Genomic DNA, 15,041 nt, shown 5'->3' with positions numbered 1-15,041 from the left:
TGTAACTGAAAACTGGTTCAAGGCTCCTGAGAGCACCCGGCACTATTAGGTTTTACCTCATATCATGCATTCCGCCCCAAAACCGGACCACACCACAAAAGGAGGGGTGTATCCATATTCATAAAGGATACCCACACCTCCAGGTTGGTGGCAACGCACGAAGCTTCGAAACCATCCAGGTGCAACTAACCATAGGCAAAACTGCTCTACAAATTGTAGCATGCTACAGGCCACCCTCTCAAACTCAGGAACACCACACAGCCTTCCTGAAGACACTGGAGGGTATAAATGTATCTCCAAACACCATCATATTGGGTGACTTCAACTACCCGAATATAGACTGGGAACATTACTCAAGCCCTAACTTTCTAGCCCAACGGTTTCTGGAGTTCATAAATTCAAATGCCATGGAACAGCTAGTCACTGTTCCCATGAGAGGAGAAAATATACTAGATCTCATTATCACAAACATGGGGACAAAATGCTCCACACGGAAGTATATCCCCCATTGGTGAGATCTGATCATAAACTAATCTCACTGGAAATCCACATCCCGCCCCACCCCAAACAAAAAGACCACAGTGAAGAACTTCTCTAAAGCAAACTTCACACTACTCAAGACTGGTGTGGTATCCTTCAAGGTCCCTGAGACAGTGGAAACCACAACCCAAGCTGCGGAAGCCCTTACAAATGCCTTCTATGAACACCTCCAGGACTGCATGGATCAGGCAATCCCAAATAAAACCAAGACTCTTTCCACAAAGGGCAAACGTCCAGTCTGGTGGACCCCAGCCATTAACAAACTTTACAATAAGAGGAGAAAGCTATTACATGATAGAACAAAATCCATAAAAGGGAAGTCACCCCGATCATTATTAGTAAAAAATACGAGCACTCATAAAATCAACTAAGGCCAATTTTGAGAGAAAAATTGCCATGGATTCAAAGGACAATCATAAGGCCTTTTTCAGCTATGTTAGGAACCTGGGTGGAAACTCCCAGATATGCTCAGAATTAGTCCAAATGATACAAAATCACTGAACCACAGACATTGCCAACATACTGGCAGACAGGTTCAGTGCAAACTTCACCCCTCTCCCCTAAAGGAGAGATAACTATCCCAGTGGAGTGTAGCCTCCCAGACATCTCAAATGCGCAGGTGAAAGCTGCTCTCTAAAGCTAAAACACAGCATCAATGGGACTGGATGGTGTCCCCGGCTGTGTGCTACACACTAAATGAGGAATTAAACCCGCACATAAGGCAGCTGTTTAATCTCAGCCTTACCACAGGATACGTGCCCAAGGAGTGGCGTGACGGCAACTGTGGTCCCACTCCACAAAGGTGGTGCCTCTACGGACCCTGGTAATTACCGCCCCATAAGCTTAACAAGTCTAGTCTGCAAAGCTATGGAGAGGATCATAATGGAGCTCATAAACAAAGATATAGTGGACTTGCAGACATTGGACCCGACCCAGTTTGGCTTCGTCAAGGGAAGATCATGCCTTTTGAACTTGGTCGACTTCTTCGAAACAGTCACCAAGGCCATTGATGAGGGAAAGGCAGTCCATACAGCCTACCTTGACCTTGCAAAGGCTTTGGCACAATACCCCACTCGGGTATTGTAAAAAAAACTTACCAGCTTAAATGTAAACCCATATGTCACAAGATGGGTTGCAAACTGGCTTAAGGACAGAACCCACAGGGTTAGAGTTGCTGGCGCTATGTCAGACTCCAAGCCAGTCACAAGTGGTGTCCCACAGGGCTCGGTCCTTGGCCCCTATTGTTCGGCATCTACTTCTCAGAAGTACAGGCCAACATGGGAGGTCTTTGGCTGACAAAGTTTGCAGACGACTGCAAACTGGGCGCCATAGTGGAAAGTGCATCGGACACGGATATCCTTCAGAAGGGACTCACGGAAACAGATAGCTGGTGCCAGAGCCATGGCCTGAAGTTAAACGCCAAAAATGTATAGTCATACCCTTCGGGAAAAACAAGGTAACCCCAAGCTACCATATAGGTGGCAATCCACTAAGCACAGAAGAGGTTATCAGGGATCTGGGGACCCAGGTTGACAGTGGCCTTTCTTTGACACTCACGTTGCTAAAGTGGTTAGAAAGACCTTCTACATTGCCCACCTGATCATGAAGGGATTCACATCCAGATCTAGTGAGGTCATTGTTCCCCTGTACTCTTCACTTATCAGACCAATGATCGAGTACAATGCCCCATTCGGGATGTATCTCGCCGACATCTGCAGCAATTGGAGAGACCCCAAAAGTTTCTCACCAAAAGGATAAAGGGACTCCAAAATCTGTCATATGCTGCCAGATTGAAGAAACTCCAGCTCTATTCAGTCGCATATCGTCTGCTCAGAGGTGACATGTGCCTGACATACAAGGCCATGTCCAACCCGGAATTAATGGACATGCTCCACCTCAAAAAATCCAAATCCACCAAAACCACTAGAGCAAGCGACTTAAACCTTAGCATGGATATAAATAGGACGTGCTGGAGGGATAGATTTATCACTCAGAGACTCCCTATGCTGTGGAATAGAGTCCTGGTCCATGTGAGGCAGAGCACCTCGCTGGCTCTGTTCAAGAGAAATCTTGACCTGTGGATGGGAGATTGTAGGTTTACCCCGGGAATCATCTCTGTGTCACTGCTGGACAGAGGCACAACAAACTAATGGGTACAGTATTTTTTCATATAAGGGGTGGCGTAAGCCACAAAAATTCGGGCTAGGCTTATAAATGCCTTGGGGCAGATAGCCTAGTATAAACCTATGAACCTATGAACCTAAGATAAACTTACATATAAATCAAAGGCAGAGTGCTGATGAGTTGGATGGTCAAGACAAAAACGCTTAATGCTCTCTGATTCTCTCTGTTTTTAAAATCACATTCCTGGTTCCCATTACATCATTCTTCACACTTCCCTGGGTTCCCAGGCTAACAGAAACTACATTTACACTCTTATCTTTGGGCAGAAACCAGAGCAATAAAGGACATGTATGCAAGCAAATTCTGGCCATTAACTCTGGCCTTAAAACAAAAGACAGGATGCCTCACTCTAGACTTGCTGACTCCAAGTTCTAACATCAAAGGGTCACAACATGCTTTACTTGGTCAGTAGAGTGCACTGTTGTTACATTTTTTTCCAGTTCCACATGTAACACTATTTTTACCATTTAAGACAAGTCCGTGGTTTACATTAATATTTACAGATGACAGAATTATCTCCAAAATTTTATCTGGCTAGGCTGGCAGCCTTCATCTATCTTCACCCAGTCTTAACAAGGACATCTTAAATTAGGCCTGAAAAAAGGAACATTCCTTAAAAACTGGGACATTTAAGAGGTCTGTCTATAGTAAACAATGAGCTAACAGAAACAAGGGGGAGTCAAAGTCAAGGTATAGTTTAAGAGAGAAAAGATTTTAGTGAAATATAAAGGAAACAGTGTCATGGATAGAAGAAAATGAAAAAAAAAACACTTTGGCTAAACTTAGTTTTAAGGTACTTAACAACAGAACTGTGTCTTGGTCTATTAAAAGGGTTAAGTGACGTGAAGTAATAAATCAAGATGCCTATGTGGCCCTCTGTTCTTAAAACTACACTTTTCAGTTTCTTTTAATTGCTCTTGAAACACTGCTTAAAAATTGTTATTTAGGTTTCTAATGTTAGAATATAGATGGATTCCCAGAGTATGGGTCAACTAACAAAAATGAGTGGTTAGTGCAATGTCATTTTATACTAGGAGAAAGAAGATATGACACATTAAAGAACTGTACAAATTACAAAAATTTACACATATGAATCTCACCAAAATGCAAAAAGATACTTCTAGCCCCTAGTGGAAAATAAAGTGAAAGATGAGCAGAAGCATGAAAAAGTGTTATAAAGCAATACAGTTCTTTACTGCAAATATTTAAACTGTGTTCACTGCTGAGCCAAAATGATCTTAAAATTTTGACTACAGATAAATGCCTACTGACATGAAGAGGTTAACTGCACGTCATGGGGAAAACATTGTTTAAATCACAATTAAGTTTTTTTGGTATAATATCTATGTGTTGGCTTTGTGTGTACATAGTGGTCTAGCATCAGTTGTTTAAAAGATAATGTATAATATAGAAACTTAGCAATACAATTTTGTCTAAGTCATTCATTATATACTACACAATTACCTTAGCTAAACACACTTACCGACTGATTTAAAGATGAACTGGTCCTGAGTTACTGCCAAAGGAGGTTGAACACTGACCGAAAGCTTGACATTCTGCACAAGAATTCGAGTCTTGACTGTAATCTGAAACAATGTAAATAAAAACAGTTCCATGTGATACTTGTAAAGCACATGTTTTACTTCAGTGGAAAACAGACTTGTTTCATTTAAATGTAAAGCATTCTTAAAATACAGCAACAAGATTCTTCACCAATGAAGAAAGGTGCTACAATATTCTGTCACTAAATGGGTTTAGGTAATATAGGACAAGCCTACATTCAATGACACCCTAGAAGTTAAATTTAAAAATACTTTTAAAGTAGAAATAATACTTCTAATGCAACTGACCCCATAACCTAGATAACAAATATCATATATAGTCCATATCCATACTAGAAGGACATTCACTTATCACACCCAGACAAGCATGTCTGAATGAAAACAACAAAGTTATAAACAATGAAATCCGATATCATTCCCTAAAATCCTTAAAACATTTTCCAAAGTAAGGGAACAAACACTAACTTTTCAAGAACCAAGAAGCACCCATGATAAACTATACATTTAATTCTAGTACAGAAGAAATCAGTACCATAATAATATCATAGCAAAGCAGTTGCTCTAGGATGAGACAGTTCTAGAAGGATACTGAAGCAATTCTCTGCTATACCTCACAGAAAGCTGTACTGGAGCTGCAACTGCTCAAAATGTCTGCCATACTTCAAAGTTTGATGAATGCTGCTCCTGTCCATTGTGATAGAACAAAAAAGTTACAAAAGGGGTCAGAAAGTCAAGTTACTATGGCAACTATATGAGGAGTAACACACTTAGCTGAGGAACACCTATTCCGAAACAAAAACAAAGGTGATCAGTGCAGCTAGGAATGTAGTATAGTAGTTTCCATCACCCAGGCTTGTGCTTGTCTGAGGAGTGGTTGAGGTATGATGGTTAAGAGTTTGAGATCCCTGATTTACAACGTTAAAAGTTGCCGCAGTAATGAAGTATATGCAAATTAAACTACACCACCACCGCCACCATCAAATGTAGTTAACATCATTATAAAGTTATTTTCTCCCTGTAATACCACCTAAGTAAAGCTTAGAGAAGATGACATCTTTCAACACAAAACTATTTCCCTGCCAGAGACTATGAACATACCACCATTATTTTCTTATTCAAATCATCTAATATTTCTGACAGACATGTAGTACAGCCTACAAGACAAACAGGAGACCTTTCTGGAGTGTTCACAGTTAAGCCCCACTCAGTACAATTTTAGCACTCAAGATTACACATTGCCAACATCAATGTAATATGATAAAGCAAACATAAAAGCTGAAGTTAAATTGTTGAAGAAATTTTAAAAGAAGAGCAGGAGTCAGATGAACTACAACACCAGATGAACAGATAAGTTCTCTCATTTTTGATGAGGGAAGTGTTGCCGTTATCCTTGCAACTGTAGTAAATTAAGGAATAATATGGAATACTAGAAGCTGGTTGAATCAGCATTACTAGGTCTATGAAGTGCCAACTGTTCATCACAGACAAGCAGAGATTCTACGCCTGAGAGCTGACAGTGAGGTAATAGAGTGCAAACCTGTCAGAGTTAAATTTGGAGCACCTTACAAAAAATGATAATGCAGCTATTCTGCAATAAGATTCAAATGCACCATTCTTGTTTTTAGCAGCTCATATACCAACTCGGAATAATTTAGTAAAGAAGAAACACGGACACTGTCCCTAAAGACAAAATAAACACCACTGATCCACAAAATCGTCAACTTTAAATGCAGAAACAAACCTCATCTACTGTGTTTAAACACTGTGCTAACATGACAGTGCAAACTGCAATCTGGGAGCAGGAAAGACAAAATGAAAAAAAATGATGTCAATATGGTAAGTCCCATCTTCGCTATTTCCTAGTGTAACACATTATAAAATAATACTAAACAAATAGAAAGTACAGCTTTTTAAGTAAATATACCATAAAGGCATATGTTTGAATGACTACTGCAGCACTAGCCTTAGCTATATTGATTATATCCTACATAGGATATAACAGGGCACCTTCCACGCACACAACTGTCAATCAAGCTCGACCCCTGGAGAATGGTCCTAGCAAAGCCTGATCTAGACCTAGAAAAGAAATCAAGCTTGTAAGGCTTTGTAAAACCATGTATAGAAGACCAAGTTGTTGCTTTTAGAATGCATCTAGAATTGAGCCAAAGTCACAAATAAAGTCAAGGCCCGGACGGAGTCAACCTTCACCCTGTCTGGAATAGCTTTGTTGCAGGGAATATTAAGTACAGTTGTGTACCTACCATAAATGTAGATGTTTGAGTGTATTCACTGTTGCAGTCATTACTCTTGGGTTATCCTGCTGGCAAGCTATCCTCAGTCGGCCAGAATTCCAAAGTCTAGGTCCGGCGTCGGTTGCTGTCACCTCTTCCCTGACGTCAGTGCACCAGGGGTATAAAAGCTGCAGCCGATGCCATTTTCTTCAGTTTTTCTTGCCCCAGATGTCAGGTGTCCCCAAACTGGTAGGCTGAAAAATATGCCAATACAAATGCATGCATAAAAATAACATTTCCTTCATCTACAAGGAAATACACCAAATAGGTTGTATAGGATAGAGAAGTGCAGATAAGACCCAGCAAAGAAAAGGGGGATGGTGGGTGGGTAACCTGGACTGCAACAGTGAATACACTCAAACATCTACATTTATGGTCGGTACACAACTGTACTATGTTCATCATGTTTCACTGTTGCAGTCATTACTCTTGGGTTGAATCCCAAAGCTGAGGATGGGTGGCTGGGCTAAACAGGATTAGGAGAGGCTATGGGGCCCTGCAGAACTGCAGTGGCAAAGCCTGCTCTGGACTTAGAGTAAAGAGGTAAGTGGCAGTGTTTTGTGAAGGTGTGCACTGAACTCCAGGTTGCAGCCTCTAAGACATCTTTGGTTGGTACTCCTCTGAGGAAGGCTGCTGAAGTGGCTGCTGTTCTGGTGCAATGAGGCCTAACGCCCTTAGGCACTGATTTGCCATATTGAGAATAGCAAAAACAGATGCAATGGCCTATCCATTTAGAAATAGTCTGTTTTGAGATAGCCTTTCCTTGTGATCCTGCAGCATATGACACTAAAAGTTGCTCGGTCTTTCTGAAACCTTTAGTTCTGTCCAAGTAGAAGCGTAACTGCCTATGTATGTCCAAAGAATGCAGAATTTTCTCACCCTTATCCTGTGGATTTGGATAAAAGGTAGGCAAGTGAATGGTTTGGTTGAGGGCCACACTGGACACCACCTTAGGCATAAATGTAGGGTTTGTCCTCAGAGAAACCCTGTCTGGATGAAAAATGATGAAAGGTTCCACAGCCATGAGTGCTTGTAACTCAGAGACTCGCCTTGCAAAGGTTATTGCTAGGAGCAGAGCTGTTTTCCAGGATAAGAATTTGATATCTGCTGTTGATGCTGGCTCGAAAGGAGGCAGTGTGAGTTTTTCCAAAACATAATTGAGGTCCCAAGCCGGAATTGGTGCTCTCCTTGGAGGCCTAATGTTTTTGGCCCCTCTGAGGTACTGCCTTATTAAAGGATGAGAAAAGATAGGTGGTTCCGTATTGTAATGGGCTGAAATGGCAGAGGCATGAATTTTAACTGATGAGAAAGAAAGGCCTTTGTTTAGCATCTCAGTTAGGTATTGTAAAATCTGAGGGATATTTGGTACACACATGTCAATGCCTTGTTCCTGGTTCCAAGCACAGAATCTCTTCCATTTTTCTGCATAAGATTTTCTGGTACTGGGCCTCCTGGCCTCCAAGATAACATCCAAAACAGCTTTTGAAAGAGGAGTGTTCTGAATGGCTACATTATCCGCCATGCTGCCAGATTTAAGGTCCTCAGTTGGCTGTGCAGGATCTGATTGTTTTGTTGGGTCAGCAAGTGAGAACTTTGAGGCAATATCCATGCTGGACCTTGAAATAAGCTCTTTAGGATTGGGTACCAGTGCTGGTGTGGCCAGTCTGGTGAAATCAGTATCATTTTTGGCTTCTCTTGTCTGACCTTTAGGAGTACCCCGGGAAGGAGAGGCAGTGGAGGAAAGGTATATACTGTTAAACTTTTCCAGCTGAAGGATAGGGCATCCACTTTCCATGCTTGCTTGTGATAAATCCTTGTGCAAAATCTCTGCAATTGGCAGTTGTAAGGGGAGGCAAATAGATCTATGTCTGGGCATCCCCATTTCCTTATTATCATGCTGAAGACTTGTGGATCCAGTTTCCATTCATGGGGATCCATGAGGTTTCTGCTTAGTTCGTCTGCCAGAGTATTTGTTTTTCTTGGCAGGAATTGTGCTTGCAGGTGAACTTGAAAAGCCAATGCTGTGTCCCAAAAGGTCATTGCTTGTCTGCAGAGGGGGTAGGAGTGTGTACCTCCCTGCTTGTTTATGTACCACATGACCGTACTGTTGTCTGTCTTTATCAGTAACTGTCCTGATTGAAGCAGATCCTTGAAAGCTGTCAGGGCATTTTGAACAGCTAGCATCTCTTTTTGATTGATATGAAGATACATCTGGTTTGCAGGCCATGTGCCCTGAATACATTTTCCTGCCATATGGGCCCCCCGGGCATAATCTAATGCATCCATTGTCAGTGTCTGTCTGGCTGTGGGTAAACTGAATGGCAGACCCTTATTGTGGTGACAGGCTTCTGCCCACCATCGAAACTCCTGTTGCATGCAGGAAATGAGTGCAATTACTGTCTCCACAGGGAATGAGTGCAATTACTGTCTCCACGTTGTGGCAATGCTGAGTCCAAACACTTTTTAAATACCATTGTAGTTTCCTCACATGCAGTCTGGCATATGGAATTAGTAGAATGCAGAATGCCATGAAACCCAAGGCCTGCAGGATTTTCCTTGCAGATAAGTGGGTTTTTGTTGCCAATTTCTTGAAGTAAGTAGTCAGTTGCTTTTGTTTGTCTGGCGTGAGATAAGCCATCTGGGCAGCTGTATTTAAGCCTGCACCCAGGAATATTATCTCTTGAGAGGGCACTAGTTTTGATTTCTTTTCATTTACTGTGTACCCTAGGCATTAGTAATCTTTTTACAAACACCAGATGCTTTAGAAGAATGTCTTTGTTCTCTGCTTGAATTAGGCAGTCGTCCAAGTAGGGATATATTTTAATTCCTTTTTGTCTGCAAAACACAATTACTGGAGCCAGGCATTTTGTGAAGACCCTGGGTGCAGTAGATAAGCCAAAGGGCAGTGCAGAGAATTGGTAATGCATTGAGCCAGCTATGAATCTGAGATTTCTTCTGCAGGATTGTCTGACTGGGACATGCAGGTATGACTCTTTTAGGTCCAAAGTTACGAGCCACGCCTTCTTGCCCAGCATGGGCAGTAGCTGCTGTAGAGTCAACATCTTGAATTTTGGAACTTCCAGAAACGTATTTAGTATAGACAGGTCCAGTATTGGTCTCCAGCTTTAGTCCTTTCTGAGTACTAGGAAAAGTCTAGAGTAAAATCCTTGTTCATGAGGGTTGTAATTTGTTTTTGTGCCTCTGCCCATTGATTGTGTGGCAGGTCTGACATACCTTTTGACCTTGGTAGAGTGTGAAAATGGAACCTGTAGCCTTGGGACACTATGTTCAGGACCCATTTGTCTTGGGTAACCATTTGCCAGTTTGATGAAAAAAGTGCTAGTTTTCCCCCTAAGGGGGTTGCCAAAAGTAAAGTGCTTGGGTCTGGTAGAGGAAAGTCACTGGGACTGTTTCCTGTAAGGCTGTGATTTGTCTTCTCCACTTTTGGAGGTAGGAGCACCCCATTGTTTAGGCCTGTATGAGCCTTAGGGCTGAGATCTGCCTCTGGGATGCCTGTATCCGCCTCTTTGTGGTCTGTCTGACACTGGAAAGGACCAATTTTTAGAAGGCCAGTTCCTGCTAAACCTGGGTGGCTGTACCTGTAAGAAATCCTTGACTGTCGGCATGGATTTTGCTTTATCCTCCATTTTTTCAACACCTCTTCTGCTTTAGTACCAAACAAAATATCATGCTGTAATGGTGCATCTAATAATTTTGCTTTAACATGATCAGGCAGATTCTGTTCCTTTAACCAATCATGCCTTCTAATAACAGAACCTGTAACAGCAGCCCTGCAAGAGGCCTCCAGTGAATCATAACCACATTGCAAAGTATGCTTTCCCACTTGTTCAGCTGCATGCAATAAATCCTGCAATTCCATGGTTCTCTGAACATTCAGTATTTGTCAATAATTTATGTTTAAGCAGTGACATTAAGCATTGCTAAAATTTAAGCATATGAAAATGACAATTTAAAGCCCTTACAGCCAGGGTAGCAGAAGTGTAGACTTTTTCCCCCCATCTATCTAGAGCCCTAGAATCCCTATCAGAGGGGACAGGTTTTTTTGCAGTGGAAGCTTTAACCCCTTTGGGACCCTGAGATATAGTTTCTGGGTCAGCAGCGGGGTTTTTATATAGGAATTTATGTGAATCCGGGACCCTGTAGTATCTGTCTGGCTTAGCAGGTGCAGGGGGTAAAGAGTCAGGGGACAGGCCGGACTCTGAAAATACATCATCTACAATGTCTAGAACAGGTGGAATATAGCAAGGGGTGTGTGCTGAGGAAGTAGCAGAAAGTCTCTGAGCCTTTTCTTAGATTCAGAATAATCTTGGCTCTCCCAGTGGAAATGCTCCCTCATGGTATGCAGGTTTCCCCAAAAGAATAATCCTCGGGAGGAGAGGCTGAAGGAATGGATTCTTCAGCATCAGAATCCTCATAGGGAAGCATGGAGTAATCCTGTTCAGAAGAGGAATCACAGGAAATAGAAACCTGATCAGAAGAATCATACACTGTCTCTTGTCTAGGCCTCTTATCAGGAGGGGGATGGGAGCCCCTGATCAAAGTAATTAGGTCTTCGGCCATTTTGAGCATCTGTTTTTTAGGCATGGAAGTCTGAGTAGGAGAATGCTGTACTTGTTTCTTTGTCTTTAGAGCTGCTTTAGTCTTTGTCTTTGAAGCTGAAGATGGCTTAATATATAGTTGTGTAGGTCTGAAGACACCCTCAGAAGCCGATGCCTGCTCAGCGGCTCCGGACCCATCTGAGGGAATGATTTCCGAGTGTCCAATACCTTGAGTATCCAGAGGCCCAGTCGGCTCCATGTGGGAGTCGGAAGTGGCCCGTGGCTCTGAGGTAGTGGGCGCCAGGGGCTACGAAAGCACCTCACTGAGAACAGGTGACTGGCCTAGCAGAGGCCTTGTCGTCGGTTTTGGACTTCAGATGCCTATCCTTATCTTTGTCCTTGCGTTTTTTGTAAACTCCGGTTGTCGGCTGGTCTGACGGCATTATATAATTAAATCTCTGGCCAAAGTAATGTAATGCAAAATCAAACCGACGCTTAATAGTGCGTTGGTTAAATCTAGCACAAAACCGACAGCTAGCAATGTTGTGATCAGTGCCTAGGCAAGGAATACACTAAGACTGAAAATCATTATGAGGTATTTGCTTCCCACAAGAAATACAATTGTTAACTTTTTCTGCCATCGGTCTGGAGCAAGAAAAAAGTTTCCCCAACGGGGTACTTAGCTTTAATGAAGACTTTGGTTCTGAAATTCGGATTTGAAAATCTCAGGAGTCGGCCGACCAGTACTTGCAAACTGCTTTTGCTTCGGGCACCGCGCGGCAAGAAAGACTGAAGAAAATGGCGCTGGCTGCATCTTTTATACCCCCTGGCGCACTGACGTCAGGGAAGAGGCGACAGAAACCAACGCCGGACCTAGACTTTGGAATTCTGGCCGACTGAGGGTAGCCTGCCAGCAGGATAACCCAAGAGTAATGACTGCAACAGTGAAACACGATGAACATCAAAACCTTACACATCCATTTGGAAAGAGTCTGCTTTGACACAGGTTGCCTCATTCTATTACCTTCACAATAAATCAACATCTGACCTGAAGATCTGAAAGATTTAGTTCTGTCAAGATAGTATCTGAGTGTCTAGGGACATTCAAGACATGGAATATCATTTCTCCCTCATTTTTAGGTTCAGGAAAGAAAACAAACACAAAGATAGTTTGGCTTAATGTAAACTCGTCTACAACTCTAGGCATAAAAGGAGGATTAATTCTCAAAGAAACTCCATGCATATGGAAAATGAGACAGGGCTAATTCATCATAACAGCTTGCAACTCAGATACCATTCTGGCCATAAGTCAGAGTAATCAGTAAAACTGTTTCCCGTGTTAAGAAACTCAAGTCAGCCAGGTTAACGAGTTCAAATGGAGTAGATGTTACCTTCTTCAACACAAAATTAAGATCCCAAGGAGGGCCATGAGTTTTCTTGGAGGCCACTTCTGCAAAACCCCTTTCAAAAACATTTTGATATGAGAATGTATTGAAAGGAGAGCAGAGGATTCAATGCAGGCTTGCTGAAAATGGCCAACAAATGTACCTTGACAGAAGAGTAAGAAAGACCATAGTATAGTAACTCGCTCAAAAATAATAAAACCAGAGAACAACTAGCCCTGAATAGGTGCTGGTTATGTTTTTGGCAACTAGAAAATCCTTTTGATGTGCTAATATATGTTTTCCTAGTGATAGTAGGCTTTCTTGCCTCCATTAGTACCTGCTGCACACCATTAGTAAACAGATGCCTAACAGCCTTCTCATACAGGCAGTCAATTGAATATAATTAGGGTAGGGGTGTCTCAAACATCCCTGATCTTGTGTGAGTAGATTCATTATGTCAGGAAGCATGTGGCAATTCCCCTGGCCATTTCCAAAAGAAAGGAGCACCATTGCTGTCTGGGTCAGAAGGAAATCACCACAATTATCTTGGGGGATTCCTTCTCAATCTTTAGAATACACTGGATATCAGTGGAAAGGACAGAAAAGCATACAACAACATTAATGTCCATGGAAAAGAAAAAGCATCTGTCTTCCAAGTCTTCTTGCATGGAGTCCTAGAGCATACTCCTGCCAGATGACTGTTCTGATAGAAGGCAAAGAGGTCTACTTGAGGAATTCTCCACAGGTGGATCAAACCTTAAAAGACCCCCTGATCTAGTTTCCATTCCAGAGAGTCTGCCTTTTTCCTACTTAGCTTATTTTCCAGACCATTGTGCTCTGCCAGAATGTAGGATGCCTTTACAGAGAGACTGTGCTGTGAGGGTATATCCTAAGATAACATGGCTAGTCTGCAAAGGGGGTTTGACCTGGCTCCTTCCTTGCTTACTGATGTACCACATGACTGTGGTATTGTCTGTAACAACATGAAGACATCCCTGGGAATAAAAATGATTCAGAGTGTTGAATGCCTTGATCAGGCAACACATCTTTTTTATATTTATGAGCTTGTATTTGTCCTTGGTGTCCCATATACCTTGTACTTTTATCCTTACTGAAGCTGCCCTCCAAGCAAAGTGTGAGGTGTCTGTGGTGACTAATTACTTTGGAACAAGGAGGGAGAAGGGAAGACCTGTGATGGCCTACTCAGGGGCGATCTCTGCCTAACATACAAAGCTATGTCAAACCCAGAGCTGTTGGACATGCTCCACTTAAAGAAATCCCATTCCCTCTGAGCTACATGCTCTAGGGACCTAAACCTTGTCACTCCAATAAACAGAACATGCTGGAGGGATAGATTCCTGTCCCAGAGACTTCCCATACTCTGGAACAGACTACCTATCTATGTCAAGAGCAGCTCATTAGCACTCTTCAAGAAAGAAAAAAATCTTGATGGGGAAATGGGAAATTCAATCACTTCTGTGGCTCTGCTCGACAGGAGCACAGGAAAATAATTTTCTTGGGTGGCGAAAGCCAGGGTACATTTTTTTGGCTAGGCTTGTATGGGCCCTACGGCCGATAGCCTAGTACCTACCTATGAACCTGTGAAGTTGAGTGGAAAAGCTTAGAAATAAATCCATGCAGATCTATTTTTTTCCTGTGAAATGAAACCTTTTTAAACTTAATTGTCTAGCTGAAACTCCTGGAACACACTCCTATGTGAATGAGTCAAAAAGACTTTTGAATGTTCTCTTGGAACCCTAATTTGACCCAAATGAGCTATTGAAAAAGACTCTGCAAAAACAAGCAAGTAATCTAAATAGGGAAACGTGGATACCCTGTAGCCTGCAATAAGCTATAACTGCAGCTCGAAACCTTGTGAACACTCTTGGTGCAGTGGATAGTTTAAAGGATAAGGTAGAGAACTGATACTGTGATACACACACAAAACTTTAAGAAAAACCCAAAGTCTGGATGAATAGAAATGTGATGATAAGCATCTTTTAAATCTAGTGTTACCAGGAAACTTGAATCTGGGAGTAGTGGCAATAGATTGTAAACTGACATCATTTTGAACTTGAGCAGTATCACAAACAGGTTTAGGAAAGAGAAAGCCAGAACTAGTCTCCAAGCATTTTCTTCTTTGGCAATAACATCCTTGAATAAAAATCTTTCCCACATGTGAAGGAGAAACTGGATCTATCACTCCATGGGACAGCATGTGATAAAGGACATTTGGAAAGAAAAAAAATCTGGTCTGGTGGATGAGGAATTAACCCCTGGAATGGAGGAATTTCCACTACTGACATCTGTAACCTTGGTGTATAATCTTCAGAACCAATTTGTCTGAAACCATCTGTTGCCAACGACAAAAGTATGGATCAGACTTTCTGAAATGGAAAGAGAACTACTGGGGTGGGAGAGGGGACAAAGTCCCTTAAATAGTCATTCTGGATTGTTGGGCTGTCCTTAGTTTTTGGGGTTTCCGGAATTCTTTTTGAAACAGTCTTCCAAGTCTTGTTA

General features: G+C 42.1%; 1 protein-coding gene across 3 annotated transcripts in view; it reads right to left on the bottom strand.

The window, feature by feature from the left end:
* The window catches only part of BBS9 (Bardet-Biedl syndrome 9), a 2,479,230-nt gene that overhangs the window by 1,439,416 nt on the left and 1,024,773 nt on the right, over positions 1-15,041 (bottom strand). For all 3 annotated transcript variants that reach the window (XM_044065020.1, XM_044065022.1, XM_044065021.1), the window contains exon 13: positions 4,208-4,310. In XM_044065020.1, coding sequence (XP_043920955.1) covers positions 4,208-4,310 — 103 coding nt within the window. The remainder of the gene's footprint in view (positions 1-4,207; positions 4,311-15,041) is intronic.

This window comes from Protopterus annectens, chromosome 3.part0, assembly GCF_019279795.1.
Source record: "Protopterus annectens isolate FY-2018-M chromosome 3.part0, PAN1.0, whole genome shotgun sequence".
Classification (NCBI taxonomy): domain Eukaryota; kingdom Metazoa; phylum Chordata; order Ceratodontiformes; family Protopteridae; genus Protopterus; species Protopterus annectens.
This window is presented reverse-complemented; position numbering and strand designations above follow the sequence as displayed.